Genomic DNA, 17021 nt, shown 5'->3' with positions numbered 1-17021 from the left:
CATATATCAACAACATCCAGAAACGCCGCCACCTTCTCTGGGCCTGAGTCCACATTTCAGATTGTTTTTGGAAATCATGGACACCGTGTCCTCTGAACAAAAGAGGAAAAAGACCATCCAGATTGTTACCAGCGCAAAGTTCAAAAGCCAGCATCTGTGATGGTATGGGGGTGTGTTAGTGCCCATGGCATGGGCACCTTACACATCTGTGATGGCACCATCAATGCTGAAAGGTACATCCAGGTTTTGGAGCAACACATGCTGCCATCCAAGCAACGTCTTTTTCTGGGACGTCCCTGCTTATTTCAGCAAGACAATGCCAAGCCACATTCTGCACGTGTTACAACAGGGTGGCTTCATAGTAAAAAAGTGCGGGTACTAGAATGGCCTGCCTGCAGTTCAGACCTGTCACCCATTGTAAATGTGTGGTGCATGATGAAGCGCAAAATACAACAATGGAGACCCCGGACTGTTGAACAACTGAAGTCGTATGTCAAGCAAGAATGGGAAAGAATTCCACCTAGAAAGCTTCAACAATTACTGTCCTCAGTTCCCAAACGCTTATTGAGTGTTGTTAGAAGGAAAGGTGATGCAACACAGTGGTAAACATACCACTGTCCCAGCTTTTTTGAAACGTGTTGCAGGCATCCATTTCAAAATGAGCAAATATTTGCACAAAACAATAAAGTTTATCAGTTTGAACATTAAATATCTTGTTCTTGTGGTGTATTCAACTGAATATAGGTTGAAAAGGATAAGCAATCCATTGTATTCTGTATTTATTTACATTTTACACAACGTTCCAACTTCATTGGAATTGGGGTTGTACGTTGCTATTCACACTGTCATCCAGTAGATGGCAGTGTTGCTGGCTATAGTGTGCGCTCTACTGCACTTAAGCTCTCGCAGTGAAACGATGGCCGAAGGAGAGCACCAGCAGCAGCTACCATCGTCTGTAAGTCCAAATAATTTTCATTGCCATACTTTGGACATTTACCACTAATGCAGGTTCAATAGAATTTCACCAAGACCTCCAGTACTTTCAACTGCAACACACTCTCTCTCTACATGATTCATTAAACATTCCCCCCAAATTGGGTGGCTAAGACACAAATTTCCCAGCTTCCTTTCTACCTTCCAATCGCTGCCATTAGTGCATCCACTTCTCTCTATCCCACCTCCACCCCAGGTTTTACCTGTGGGCTCCAGTGGAGGAAATGTGCATATCGCATCATAAGCAAGCATCTGCATGGGGTGATGATATCAGAGCCTACATGCCAAACTACGCGTTTAAACTATGTGTTGTATCAACTTCATCTTGTCGCAACATCTCTTGATGTTGTGACAGTTCGTGTTGGATCCAGCTGTTATTTTGTTGGTTTTACGTGAGATTGTGGCAGTGTCCTAGCACTGTCTTTACTACATGGTGGGTGGAGCACTTTGTAAAGCACATGACTAAGATTGAGTCCATTTGGAAATCTTGAAAATTCATGAATGTGGAAACCCTGATTTAGCAACAATGAGAAATCCAGGAGTGACGAACCAAAGAAAGAGAGGGGAGGGCAAGGGGGCACTGTTGCACCATATCCACAGATTAGATGACTTAATTTTTTTTCTATATCTGTCCCTCAGTCTGATGAAAGAGAGCGTAGAGGTTCGAGCTGACAATAGCACCAGCCTGGTGTTGAACCCGGGCCGATTCGACTTTGAGGTATCGGACTGCTTCCTGCTCGGCTGTCCGCTGGGCCTGGTGCTGGCCATGAGGCGGACTGTGCTCCCTGCAGTCCAGGGTGAGACTAAGGCTCATGCACCACATCCTGTACATGAGAAACACATGCACATACAAGAATGTGCACACTGCAGATTCCAGTAAAAAGATACACTGGTGGCAAATAAGCCACAGGCTCTGAATAAACTTCATAATGCAGAACTGTTGTGAATCATTTAAAGAAATTCAGTAGTATGTTTTTTTTGTAATTAAAAACATAAAATTCATACTGTCTTTTTGCAATCTGTGGCTTCTGTGTTGTATTTTTTGACCTTCAGTGAACCAGCTTCATCCAGCTTGCTCTCAGATTTTCAACCTCTTCTACCCGTCGGACCCTTCGGCCTCCAGATTGGAGCCACTGCTGCAGCCGCTCTTCCACAAGTTGCCCCCCTTTGCAGTGCCACGCTACCAGCGTTACCCTCTAGGAGATGGACGGTCAGCACTTATTGGTAAAACAAGTCGTTTTCAAACGTGCAGGAGCACCTTCTGTTGAATATTCAGTTTATTTTCTTGTAAGAGTTGTCATTTTAATAACTGTTTCAAAGATGGAGTGAGACCTGTTAGTCATAGTAGATTAGTGCTTCCCAACCTTTTTTTCTTGGAGAGAAAAACTACTACCCACCACCCCCCACCCCCAAACCTGTGCACACACACGAGAAAATGAACTTTAATTATAGTTGGTAGCCCCACTCAGCCTATAATAAAAAGCTGATAACAAAGAAATAACTATGTAATTAACTTTGATTGTCCAATAAGCGTATTATTATTATTATTATGACTTAATTTTACATGTGCTGAGTTTGGGGTCTGAGCCTTCCAGGTTGGGAACCAGGGGATTAGATATAAGGTCTGTCTTTATGCAGATGATATGTTGTTATATGTACAAGTTCCATGAAACAATGAAACTCTTAAACTTCAAGGTCCTATATCACTCATATCTAACTTAATTGAATAAATCAAATAATCCACCTATGTAGATTCCTGGAATGCTGGGAAGAAAAACAAAATCACACCTTTACTTTTTCACTGAGAACTCTGGTTATTTATTTGAATTTTTATGACATACGAGGTCTCTTAGATAATAAACCGACCCTTTTATTTTTTTTTTTTAACTATATGGATTTGAATGACATGCGATTACACCAATCATGCTTGAACCCTCGTGCGCATGCGTGAGTTTTTTCACGCGTGTCGGTGACGTCATTTCCCTGTGGGCAGGCCTTGAGTGAGATGTGGTCCCGCCCTCTCGGCTGAATTCCTTTGTTTCACACGCTGCTCGAGACGGCGCGCGTTGCTTTATCAAAATTTTTTCTGGACCTGTGAGGAATATCCGAGTGGACACTATTCGAGAAATTAAGCTGGTTTTCTGTGAAAAGTTTAACGGCTGATGAAAGATTATGGGGTGTTTCTGTCGGTGTAAGGACTTCCCACAGAGCGGGACGTCCTGCAGCGCTTCCAGGCGCCGTCGTCGGCCTGTTTCGAGCTGAAAACATCCTAATTTAAGGCTTAATTCACCCAGGACATCGTGAGAGAACAGAGAAGATTCAGAAGAGGCCGGCATGATGAATTTATGCGGACATTCCACTGTTTAAGGACATTTTTTTAATGAAAGACGTACGCGCAAATTCGCCAAGTCGTTTCCGTGACGACTTGGCAAATCTGTGTGCGCCGCGACAGGAAAAACACCTCCGTGTTGAAAACCATTTGTAGAATTCAGGCGGCTTTTAATGGCTTTCAACAAGTGAGTAACTGAGAAATTGTTTAACAGCTTGGGCATGTTCCAACTTGCCCGTTAAGATTTCCAACGGAGGTGTTTTTCCTGCCGCGACCCCCCGCGGTCAGGTCCAGCCCGACATGCGACTCTGCCCGCACGTTCTTTCATTACAAAATGACCGTTAACAATGGAATGTCCGAATAAACTCCTCATGCCGACTTCTTCTGAAAGTTCTCTGTTCTCTGACGACTTACTGCGTCAACAGAGCCTGAAATGTGGAAGTTTTCAACTTGAAACGGCGAGACGCTGCCGCCTCGAAGCGCAGATCGCCGTCAGGCGCCGTGGACCGTTCTTAAAGCGACACTACCAGACCAAAATCTCTCATCAGCCGTTAAAATTTTTACAGAAAACCAGCTGAATTTATTGAATGGTGTCCACTCAGTTGTGCCTTACAGTTTTGAAAAAATTTTTATCAAACAAAGCAACAGTCTCTGAGCCATTCCTAAACAATGAAAAAAATCGACGAGCGGGTGGACGACTCCTCACTCAAAGACTGCCCACAGGCGAATGACGTAACCGACAGGCGTGAAAAAACTCTCGCATGCCCATGAGGGTTCAAGCATGTCTGATGTAATCACACGTGATTCAAATCCATATGGTTTTTGAAAAAAATAATAAGGTCGGATACTTTTCTAATAGACCTCGTACATGTACATACATCAGCATGGTGGCTAAGTAGTCTGCGCACTTACTGTGTGGAGTTGCATCAGGAAGGGCATACATTGTAAAAATTGTACCAAATCAGTATACAGATCCATGGTGACCTCGAGCATAAAGGGAAAAGCCAAAAGACTTTAATTACATGTACACATACAAAGTATTGAAAAGCACTACTCCTCCGTGTGTTAGAACACTCGATGCAAACTTAATCCAGTCCCCCAAAGCCTGAGGTTTGAAGTCATTATACTTCTTTTTGTGCAGTACCTTGACGCTTCTGTCTTTAAGGATCAAGCACAGTTCGTGAGACTTTAGTCTGCTGGATATGGTGCAGATCTGCTGTATTGCCCCTGCGGCGTTTGGTTGTAGAGTCCTTAATGAGCCACTGATTTATTTGGGGAATCATTTATCCTACTTTTGGGATATACAGGCTCAAACCAAACAGCAATTATGAGGCATTGCCTGGTTCCTCTGCCTCTCTACCCGCCTACATCACTGGAGAAAGTAGGCAGACATGCAGACATTAAACATTTATATTCCGTACTGAGAATAAATCACTGTAACAATGTTTGACATGTTGGATGAAGCAGTGTCTCATATTAAATTCGGTGAGAACAAAAGTCTAAAGAGCAGACTCACACACAGTATATGTGCTGGAGTTCAATATAAAGAACTGGGCTAGGCTGGAGGGATCAGGGGCCAGCTTGAGTACAGGAGTAAGGATGTATCATGTGGATCAGGTAAGGTTGTACCCAGAGGTTGGGGTGTGAAATGGGATTGATGGGTGTTTGGGACATGGCACCTGAAATGGTTTGGTGGAGATTGCATCGATTACTCAGGTGACATTGCCATTTCTTCCAGCTCTGTTACTGATGCTGATGCTTCACTACATGCCCTTGAAGATGCAACAGCACGTTTGGCTGCACTGTAACTTCGCCAAGACAGAATTTAACTCTACTGACATTAGCTCCTCCATGTCTGTTAAATCTGGTGCCCCAATTAAGCACACTGATTTCAAATACATGGGCTTATGGTCACAAATTCTGGGAAAGATTTTAAGATCTACAAGGCACATGCTTGTGCAGCATGCAGTACGATGGACAAAGATGGTAAGGTTAGACTTTACTTGTGTGAAACGCCTTGAGGCAACATGGTTGTGATTTGGTGCTATATAAATGAAAATAAATTGAAATTGAAATTGACAATCTGGTGATCAAATCTTCCGCACAACTTTAAAATTAATCCTTTCAAAACAGTGTAGTGAATATGGCCACAGACATATCTTTACAGAATCAAAAGTTGACTTACTTTTGCATTTTTAACAAAGAACTGACTCTCCAGACATTTCTAAGGTTGGAATTGTTAAGGTTTTAGCAAATCAAATTGAACTCAGTTTGCAGGCAGTGAATAAACAAAAGGAGTCGTGCAAAAACAAGAGGTTTTAATGTTTCTTAAGTGATTATCAGTCCAGACAGATGACATGAAAAAACAGCTCCAAACAAAACATGACAAAGTGGTCCAAACAGAGAGGGAACATAAAACTAACTGCAGCCATGAAAGGAGGTAACGAGTATCAAAGTACTTACAAAAAACCAGGAGCAGCGTGAACAACGTGAGCAGAGAACAAACGCAAAGGAACCAGCAAATGCACAGAGAACCAGGTGCTACTTAAATACAGGACAGGACAGGTGTGACAGGGTCAAAGGTCAGGTGACACCGCACAAGAAAAGGAAACATCAAAAGTAAAGCACAAACAAAATATGACCATAACCAAAACACAACCAAGCAGAAAAATCACAAAACCAAAACCACATAAATACAAAAAATAAACATAGAACAGAAAACAAGATGGAAAAAACTGATTGACAGACTGAGCATAATTAAAGAGGCAAGGATATGTGACGAACACAAAAACCGAACCATACCTAAAGCTGAATCAAGAAATAAAAGCAGAAAAACAGCATGTCACTAGAAAGAGAACACTGTAAAACAAAGGAGCTGAGACTGGAAAATCAATGAGGCATAACCCAGGGACAGATCACACAGATAAATGAGAGAACAGACCTGGGACAAAGATGGACGAAAAAACACTAGGAGGACATACACGAAACACAGACACAGTAGGACCTCTGCTGAATCCAACCAGGGAAGTAGGCAGCAGACAGCAAATACATAAATGAATACACAGGACAGGGTTGACAGATGCACACACATACACACTGATGATGTTATGTTCTTTACTTTATTATACTCATACCCAAGTGGAGGGTGGCTATTAAACTTACTGAGTAAACACTTATAATAACAAAATAAATGACAGGACACAAAACTCACATCTTCTTTCTGGCTTTACTGAACATCAATCATCGAACGTTACACAGGGGAGAGTAATCAATCACCCTGGTGGTGATCGTAGGTAGGCAAACATAATAGAGCATCGAGTGCCTATTCTAAATCCACTACATCCCCCTTTTTCAAGCAGAGAACATGGCTGACAAGTTGAACCCCTACTTACTCAATTTGCATACTTAAATCATAGACAATATATTCATATATTCAACATATACACTTCTAAACCATACTCATTCAGTATCATTCAATTCTTCTTATGGTAAATGGCCTTTAGCTTTATAATTAATTAGAAACATTGAATACTGTAATCAAGGATAATTCATTTTAAACATTCATCGGCCTTCAGTGAACCTTACTAGGCAGTTGAACATTTCTGTGTATCCTGCAAGCAAAAACATCAAAACATACAATAATACAATAATAACAACATTAAATCATTCAGTGTAATACATGTGTCTGTGTCTTTCTTTTTTTTGTTTCATTTCTTTTCTTTCTTTCTTTTCTTTATTTTTTCAATTGTTTTTCATTTTTTTGGGGGGGGACACACGTGTAAGACTGAAATGTTACTCTTTTGATACCTCCATCACAAAATCCTTGTATCTGGTGGGGCGCACCACTGCTCTACCACTTCTGGTGTGGCACACAGAGGAGTCGTCTGCTTCAGCCGGAGGATCTTGCGGTGGCGGGTCAGCTGGCAGTCATTGGGGTTCTGTCTCCTCTGAATGTTCTTCAGGGTCTGTGTCTCTCTGGGGTGATGATGTGACCCATGTACCTCACAGTGTTGACCTTGTACTGGATCTTGTCGCCGTTGAACCTCACATTGGCCTCTCGTGCTCTCGCCATGACTTTGCTGAGGATTTCGTCGTGCTCTTTTTCTGATGACGCAGCGATGATCATGTCATCTGCGATCACGTGCACACCTGGGATGTCTCCAAAAGTCTCATGGTTCTTCTGCTGGAGTACTTCGCTCGCCAACTTGATGCTGAAAGGGAGCCGCAGGAAACGATATCGGCCCCATGGCGTGTTGAATGTACACAGCTTCGACGACAGTTCATCAAGCTTGATCTGCCATTATCCATCCTTTTCATCCAGAATGCTGAAGATGGTCTTTCCTGCCAGGTTACTCCGCACGTCTTCAGGAGTGGGGATGGAGTAGTGCTGCCACTTTATCGCCATGTTTAGGTCCCGAGGGGCCAGACACACCCTCAGTGCACCGTTCTTCTTTTCTGTCACTACTAAACTGTTCACCCACTCTGTTGGCTCTGTTACAGGCGTTATCACTGAGCGTTTTACCATGTCTTGCAATGTCTCTTTCAGTTTGTCATGAATGGAGAGGGGAATATTCCTGCACCCATGGACCACTGGTGTGACTGATGGATTGGTGTGTATGTGATGGACGCCGGGGAACTCACCTAGCCCCTTGAAGATGTCTGGATGCATCTCTAGCAGCTCTTCTCTGGTAACTGCAGGCTTTGTGGCGACTGTCTCGATCCTCCTCACCAGCTGTAGATCTTCACACGCTGCTCTGCCAAGGATGGGCATGTCTGATTGAGGTGACACGTAGAACTGCAGGGTGGCTTCTGTTTTGGCAGTTCGGCATTTCAGTGACACGACACCTCTTGGGATGAGACGAGCGCCTCCGAACGCGACCAGCACAGTGGATGTAGGCTTGACTGGCGGTGGATTCGGCATCTTCTGCACGATTGATAAAGGCAACACGTTCGCCTCCACCCCTGTGTCCAGCTTGAATTTTACTGCTGCACTGCCTACTGTGGTTGTCTTCAGCCTTGCTGCTTATGGCATGCACACCAGCACTTGCGATTGTATCTATGTATATGGAATCAAGCTCAGTCTCTATGTTGTGTACTGTCTTTGTTTTGGCCTTGCTGCTGGTGCCGGCGCTGCTTGCACGACAAACTTTCGCGAAGTGGTTAGCTTTCCCACAACTGTTGCACACTGCTCCTTATGCTGGGCACTGACGTGGATCATGGCTTCTCCCACACCTACGACAGTCTACTGTTGCCCTTTTCTTCCCGATCTTACTGTCACTCGATCGTTTCTGCCCTGTGCCCTTCTTGAAGTGTATGGCATCTACTTGGCTATCATGACTGTGAGCCGCAGTCGCTTGCATCGCCTGTATGTGTGTCTTGGCCAATTCCGTAGCCCTGCACAATTCTAAGGCTCGAGTCAACGTCAAGTCATTTTCCCGCAAAAGTCTTTCCTTGAGATGAGAGTTCTGTATGCTAAACACCAACTTGTCCCTAAGCATGTCATTTTCACTGATTCCAAACTCGCAGTCTTTACTCTTCTGTTTCAGCTCTGTGATGAATTTATCTACTAAAATACCTTCAGTCATCGGATGAGTCCAGAATTGGTGCCGCTCGAATACTAGGTTTTTCTGTGGGCTGCAGTAGTCCCGGAATGCCGTTAGCACGTTCTCCATTGTCTCATTCTCTTCATCCACCAGGCTAACGGTGAGTGTGTTGTACACTTCCAGTGCATCCTCGCCTACGGTGTGAAGAAGAATGGCAATTTTGACTTCTTCGTCCTTGTAGTTGTAAGTAGTAAGTTGTAAGACTAGTCTTACACACCTCTCTGCAGCTTCTCTCCCCCTGCCATCCCCTCATTACCCCATCCCCGTAGAGACGGTGCCTGCTCCCAGACCACCAATAACCAGTAAAAATCTATTTAAGCATAAAAATTCAAAAAGAAAAAATAATATAGCACCTTCAACTGCACCACAGACTAAAACAGTTAAATGTGGTCTATTAAACATTAGGTCTCTCTCTTCTAAGTCCTTGATAGTAAATTATATAATAATTGATCAACATATTGATTTATTCTGCCTTACAGAAACCTGGTTACAGCAGGATGAATATGTTAGTTTAAATGAGTCAACACCCCTGAGTCACACTAACTGCCAGAACGCTCGTAGCACGGGCCGAGGCGGAGGATTAGCAGCAGTCTTCCATTCCAGCTTATTAATTAATCAAAAACCCAGACAGCGCTTTAATTCATTTGAAAGCTTAACTCTTAGTCTTGTCCATCCAAATTGGAAGTCCCAAAAACCAGTTTTATTTGTTATTATCTATTGTCCACCTGGTCATTACTGTGATTTTCTCTGTGAATTTTCAGACCTTTTGTCTGACTTAGTGCTTAGCTCAGACACGATAATTATAGTGGGCGATTTTAACATCCACACAGATGCTGAGAATGACAGCCTCAACACTGCATTTAATCTATTATTAGACTCAATTGGCTTTGCTCAAAATGTAAATGAGTCCACCCACCACTTTAATCATATCTTAGATCTTGTTCTGACTTATGGTGTGGAAATTGAAGACTTAACAGTATTCCCTGAAAACTCCCTTCTGTCTGATCATTTCTTAATAACATTTACATTTACTCTGATGGACTACCCAGCAGTGGGGAATAAGTTTCATTACACTAGAAGTCTTTCAGAAAGCGCTGTAACTAGGTTTAAGGATATGATTCCTTCTTTATGTTCTCTAATGCCATATACCAACACAGTGCAGAGTAGCTACCTAAACTCTGTAAGTGAGATAGAGTATCTCGTCAATAGTTTTACATCCTCATTGAAGACAACTTTGGATGCTGTAGCTCCTCCGAAAAAGAGAGCCTTAAATCAGAAGTGCCTGACTCCATGGTATAACTCACAAACTCGCAGCTTAAAGCAGATAACCCGTAAGTTGGAGAGGAAATGGCGTCTCACTAATTTAGAAGATCTTCACTTAGCCTGGAAAAAGAGTCTGTTGCTCTAGAAAAAAGCCCTCCGTAAAGCTAGGACATCTTACTACTCATCACTAATTGATGAAAATAAGAACAACCCCAGGTTTCTTTTCAGCACTGTAGCCAGGCTGACAAAGAGTCAGAGCTCTATTGAGCCGAGTATTCCTTTAACTTTAACTAGTAATGACTTCAAGACTTTCTTTGCTAATAAAATTTTAACTATTAGAGAAAAAATTACTCATAACCATCCCAAAGACGTATCGTTATCTTTGGCTGCTTTCAGTGATGCCGGTATTTGGTTAGACTCTTTCTCTCAGATTGTTCTGTCTGAGCTATTTTTATTAGTTATTTCATCCAAACCATCAACATGTCTGTTAGACCCCATTCCTACCAGGCTGCTCAAGGAAGCCCTACCATTATTTAATGCTTCGATCTTAAATATGATCAATCTATCTTTATTAGTTGGCTATGTACCACAGGCTTTTAAGATGGCAGTAATTAAACCATTACTTAAAAAGCCATCACTTGACCCAGCTATCTTAGCTAATTATAGACCAATCTCCAACCTTCCTTTTCTCTCAAAAATTCTTGAAATTGTATTTGTAAAACAGCTAACTGATCATCTGCAGAGGAATGGTCTATTTGAAGAGTTTCAGTCAGGTTTTAGAATTCATCATAGTACAGAAACAGCATTAGTGAAGGTTACAAATGATGTTCTTATGGCCTCAGACAGTGGACTCATCTCTGTGCTTGTTCTGTTAGACCTCAGTGCTGCTTTTGATACTGTTGACCATACAATTTTCTTACAGAGATTAGAGCATGCCATAGGTATTAAAGGCACTGCGCTGCGGTGGTTTGAATCATATTTATCTAATAGATTACAATTTGTTCATGTAAATGGGGAATCTTCTTCACAGACTAAGGTTAATTATGGAGTTCCACAAGGTTCTGTGCTAGGACCAATTTTATTCACTTTATACATGCTTCCCTTAGGCAGTATTATTAGATGGCATTGCTTAAATTTTCATTGTTACGCAGATGATACCCAGCTTTATCTATCCATGAAGCCAGAGGACACACACCAATTAGCTAAACTGCAGGATTGTCTTACAGACATAAAGACATGGATGACCTCTAATTTCCTGCTTTTAAACTCAGATAAAACTGAAGTTATTGTACTTGGCCCCACAAATCTTAGAAACATGGTGTCTAACCAGATCCTTACTCTGGATGGCATTACCCTGACCTCTAGTAATACTGTGAGAAATCTTGGAGTCATTTTTGATCAGGATATGTCATTCAAAGTGCATATTAAACAAATATGTAGGACTGCTTTTTTGCATTCACGCAATATCTCTAAAATTAGAAAGGTCTTGTCTCAGAGTGATGCTGAAAAACTAATTCATGCATTTATTTCCTCTAGGCTGGACTATTGTAATTCATTATTATCAGGTTGTCCTAAAAGTTCCCTGAAAAGCCTTCAGTTAATTCAAAATGCTGCAGCTAGAGTATTAACGGGGACTAGAAGGAGAGAGCATATCTCACCCATATTGGCCTCTCTTCATTGGCTTCCTGTTAATTCTAGAATAGAATTTAAAATTCTTCTTCTTACTTATAAGGTTTTGAATAATCAGGTCCCATCTTATCTTAGGGACCTCATAGTACCATATCACCCCAATAGATCGCTTCGCTCTCAGACTGCAGGCTTACTTGTAGTTCCTAGGGTTTGTAAGAGTAGAATGGGAGGCAGAGCCTTCAGCTTTCAGGCTCCTCTCCTGTGGAACCAGCTCTCAATTCAGATCAGGGAGACAGACACCCTCTCTACTTTTAAGATTAGGCTTAAAACTTTCCTTTTTGCTAAAGCTTATAGTTAGGGCTGGATCAGGTGACCCTGAACCATCCCTTAGTTATGCTGCTATAGACTGCTGGGGGGTTCCCATGATGCACTGAGTGTTTCTTTCTCTTTTTGCTCTGTATGCACCACTCTGCATTTAATCATTAGTGATTGATCTCTGCTCCCCTCCGCAGCATGTCTTTTTCCTGGTTCTCTCCCTCAGCCCCAACCAGTCCCAGCAGAAGACTGCCCCTCCCTGAGCCTGGTTCTGCTGGAGGTTTCTTCCTGTTAAAAGGGAGTTTTTCCTTCCCACTGTCGCCAAGTGCTTGCTCACAGGGGGTCGTTTTGACCGTTGGGGTTTTTCCGTAATTATTGTATGGCCTTGCCTTACAATATAAGGCGCATTGGGGCAACTGTTTGTTGTGATTTGGCGCTATATAAATAAATTGATTGATTGAAAGGACCCAGATAAGTGAACCTTCAAGTGTTCCGATGGTCTTTGCTGTCAGTGATGCAAAGTGGTTTCTTTGGTTAATTTTCTTAATAATAATAACAATAATTTGTCAACCCAAACTTCACTGCTAAATTCTAGCCAGGTTTACTCTTAATTTCTATATTTTGTGTCTTGTACTTCTCTTTTTCCTTGTTTTTCACATCTCATCATTAACATATCGTTTCAGTAATAAAACTATGAATCATTACCCATACTGTCAAGATCACACTTGTTTGTAACTGTACATATGTAAATAAAACACCAGTTGTTCGTTTTGTGTCCAGTTGAGGACAGATGTTTAGTCAGTTGTATCCAGAACTTATGATTTCAGATCAAAGACTGATTAAAATCAATCATAACATGATCAAGTTCCTGCGGTATGCAGTTGATGCCCCTTTTGTGGTATTTAATTAAATTTCATATTTAATTAAATATTGTTTTGACTTATATCCACTACAACAGTCATAGAACCCATTTTTCTGTATTGCTCAGAAACCTGGATGCTTAATGCCCAACTACACAAGCGAGTAGATAGCTGCTATACACATCTCCTCAGAAGAATACAGAACTTATCATGGTCCTCACATCCCACACTCATGCTAATATACAGGGCATTCCACCATTAAGCGAGTGTTGAATTCAACATCAGGCCCAAATTGCTGGTCACTGCTACCGAGCAAGAGATGAGCTAGTCTCCGACCTAATACTGTGGAACCCATCAAAGAACTGGAAACTCACATTCCCAGACCTGGTCAGTCAGGACACGGGCATCTGTGTAGAGGATGTGGGAGTAGCCTTGGGTGACCATGATTACTGGGGTTCGGTTGTGTGCTGTCTCTTGGCCACAGCTGCCAGATGATGGTGGAGGCTGCATTTGCCTGTTGGGAAAATGACCTCAGATAGGAATACGGTCTGGCTCTCAGTCAGTGAGCTCTGAGATAATCAAGAACGAGAAATGACAGGAAGTGGGTGAAAATTTCAAAATTAAAGTTATTGGTGAAGTGACACTGTGCCACCAAAAGTAAAACTCTGCAGTTTGGCAGGTGAAGTTTAAAACATGTTCGTACTTGGAGAATTTTTACATAAAAATCATTCAACTCAATTCTGCCTCAAAACAACCTGCAAGGACTGTGGGATGTCTTTCTCCTGATATATCCAGTAGGGGCAGTAAATGCCCATATCAAGATTTACAGTGGAATATTTGATGATTTAAAGGCCAGAAAATGAGTGTGGCTACTTTCACAGTAGTTCTATTAAGATACACAATGTGGCAAAGATAGGAGCTAAAGTAATTTTGTCATAATTTGAAGTATTTTCCATCAGTCACAGTTTTTATGCATCACCCAGCCCCCTGAAATCTGCAAGATGGGTTTCAAATGAACAGTTCTGGGAAAAGGGTTGGATCAGAACAGATGAGAGATGGCCCACAGAATGTCCTCATTTATCCAAGAATTCCCTCTTTTTCTCCAAATAAAAGTGACAGATCTTAAGAAATTATCTAATTTATAGTTTACCTAGTAAACCCTACATATTGTTTTTGTGCCACAAAATGTTCCATTTTTCAGTCTCTTCATACATAAGATTAATCACCAAAAGCAGCCATATTTGTTTTTATTGTTGAGGTTTCCCCATGTTATCATTGGGGGTTCCACAAATGTTTCCTTACTCTCTCCAGAAGGAACAGTTGAGGCCATATTCAAATTGTGTATTATCTACAAAACCAAATGGATATCCATGCCTACTACTGTAGTGATTTAAACCAAGGTGGACTTTTTGCATCACATAAAACGGGTGGCAAAGTGGAAGTTAGACATATAAAGGAAATCCACCAAAAGGTTCTTGAAATCTTGGCCAAAGTTTTGAAAAAAAAAAATCACAGTTTTGTGTCCACTGGCAGGATCCCATTCTTTTTCCCCACCGGTGAAACTCGTGTCTCTGGGAAGACATCGGGGAAGATCTTACGGAGTTATAAGTCCAATAGAAAGATGTGTATGTGTCTATGCTGATTCTTCTGCAGCAAAATGAAGATCCAAGTCCTTAGGTTTGGTTCCTCCTGTCTTACTGTATGATTGTGAGACTTGGATGCTAACCACTGACCTAAGGCAACGACAATGCTCTTTGTTGCTAGATCTCTTTGGAGGATCCTTGGGTACTGCTAGAATGGCTTTTCATCAGAGGAGTGCTTAGGTAGGAAAACTCAGATGAGAAGTATGACTTGCATTATCAGGGGTGTCAGCTAGGACAATTTGGCCATGTGCTGCATTTCCCTGTGGACGATCTAGCACATTGGTACCTGAGTGTTGAGGACCCTAGCGACTGGAGAAGGCTAAGGGGACGCCCATGTTTGATTGTGGTATAGATAGATGTTTACTTTTGAGAGGTGGGGCTGTGTCTTTTGTCTGTCTGGGTGGTTGCCATCCATGACCCGGGGCAGTTCTGTGGTGTGGTGGATGCGGCACCAGCACATGCTTCAAGATTTGAGGTGATGTGCAAAATTCCATCTCTGCAGATTCTGGTATGGCGGGTGTCTGATCAGGGTTTGATAATACCATAAAAAAGCCGTAATATGTATGCAGTGGATTAGTTACAGCCAGGAGGCGTCGAATGCTCTACAGGGAATCCCCTGCTCCAATTAGGCTTGCGTATTTCCTTGATTAAACACCTGACCTTGAATATGGATCTGCCTCATCTAATGACTGGATCAAAATTTTGTCTGGAAAAAGTAAACGTCTGCCTTAAATAAGCACTGGGCATTATGTACATTAAAAAGATTACATTTAGTCGAGTCACTCTTTTCTCTAAGTCTACTGCGGAGTGATACCTTAAAATCCTGAAGCTTGATTTATGCTTCTGCAGTTCCATAACTCTGTCACCATTCAGTGACGTTGACGTGCTTGTGACCTTTTTAATGTTCCCTGTCGCATTGGTAAGCGTCTTAATGTAATTTACAGCAGCAGCTGTGTTTTTTTCTGGATTAATTTGTTCCTCAAGCAGCTGCACTTCTTTACACAATCATCAACCTCCAAACCAATGGTATGTGTAATTTCCCTCCATGAATTGTGAGTCATTTGAGTGTCTTTTTCTGACTCTGTGTGTTGGTCATACATGAAAATTCAGTAAGGGGTGTCTTCTGTGCACACTTAATTTCATCCATGGTCAAAATGTAATCAGTGTGTGGACTGCAAAACTATTAAAATATGACATGCGAAGAAGGAGTGAAAATGTAAAAGTGACAAATCACAGCCCTTGTGCTATCCGTCATTAAGGGAATATCTGTGTGAAACTTAACACCATATTACAGTGCAGGCAATAAGCAGCATTTTGTTAACAATCGGCGGCCTTGAATAAAAGTGTGACTCCTTTAGGTGCCGGGTCTGAGCACAGTTTGAAAAAAAAAACACATGGGCTTTTAATCAAAGAAATACGGGACCCACTTTCCTTGAATTGGCGAGCGTCAGTGCTGAACTTCATTTCATACCTCTGTTGCAAGTGTGCACATCCAGACTGCTCTGTCCGGGACATGCGAGGGGTTTTTAATGGAAATACATTGTGATCAGATGGGGCGTTTTGTCCGATGTGAGCGAAAATCCGTTATGCAAAACCCGGTATATACAGTGTTTATTACATGGAAAACCATACAAAAGCATTGGGACTTTTGCTTTTGTATGGTGAGTGTGAGTATCCGGTTTATATGATGACGGTTTGGGCGTGTTTTACTGTATTATCATTACAAGTAAGAAGGAAATCCGTTGTGTGTGTCCAACAGTTTGTCATAACAAAACAGTTATGGTCCTCTTCACAAATAAGAGAACCAAATTAGGTCTAGCTCTACCAGAATTGGGTGGTATCAAGCTAAGACTATCTGAGTTGGCTGAGTTCCTTGGTGCCTATTTAAATAACAAGCTTAACTGGAAGAGACACAACTGAGAAATGTCATATGAGATAGATCTACACTTTGGTGGTAAGACCCATGATAAGTTATGCTGCGATAGTTTAGTGGACCAGAGTGGAGCTTGGAGCTGCAAGGGTTATGGTGACTCATGTTCAAAGAGTGGAGTGCCTTTGCATCACAAGTGCCCTCAGGACAACACCGACAACAGCTTCAGAAGTACTTCTGAACTTACATTGTTGGCGAGGCAGTTGCTACATCAGTAAGGTTGCACCAGTTGGGCAAGTGGCGAAGACAAGTAGATGGAAAGAATATCAGCCGATCTTCTGATTATTACTTTCCCATGCGATAGGGTGGGGGAAAGCTATTCTTTTGTGAATGAATTTAGCACAGTGATAACAGGGAGAGAGTCATGGTCAGACTGGCTCTGAATATAAGCTCACCTATAATCACTTGTTTTACAGATGGATTATTGATGAGGGGGGAAAGCCGGAGCTGGAGTGT

General features: G+C 42.0%; 1 protein-coding gene across 2 annotated transcripts in view; it reads left to right on the top strand.

Annotated features, from left to right (window-relative positions):
- The window catches only part of LOC117509471 (membrane-associated phosphatidylinositol transfer protein 3-like), a 451299-nt gene that overhangs the window by 361134 nt on the left and 73144 nt on the right, over nt 1-17021 (top strand). For both annotated transcript variants that reach the window (XM_034169173.1, XM_034169171.1), the window contains exons 9-10: nt 1633-1790; nt 2047-2217. In XM_034169173.1, coding sequence (XP_034025064.1) covers nt 1633-1790; nt 2047-2217 — 329 coding nt within the window. The remainder of the gene's footprint in view (nt 1-1632; nt 1791-2046; nt 2218-17021) is intronic.

This window comes from Thalassophryne amazonica, chromosome 4, assembly GCF_902500255.1.
Source record: "Thalassophryne amazonica chromosome 4, fThaAma1.1, whole genome shotgun sequence".
Lineage (NCBI taxonomy): Eukaryota > Metazoa > Chordata > Actinopteri > Batrachoidiformes > Batrachoididae > Thalassophryne > Thalassophryne amazonica.
The sequence above is the reverse complement of the archived record's forward strand: the minus strand, read 5'-3'. Positions and strand labels throughout refer to the sequence as shown.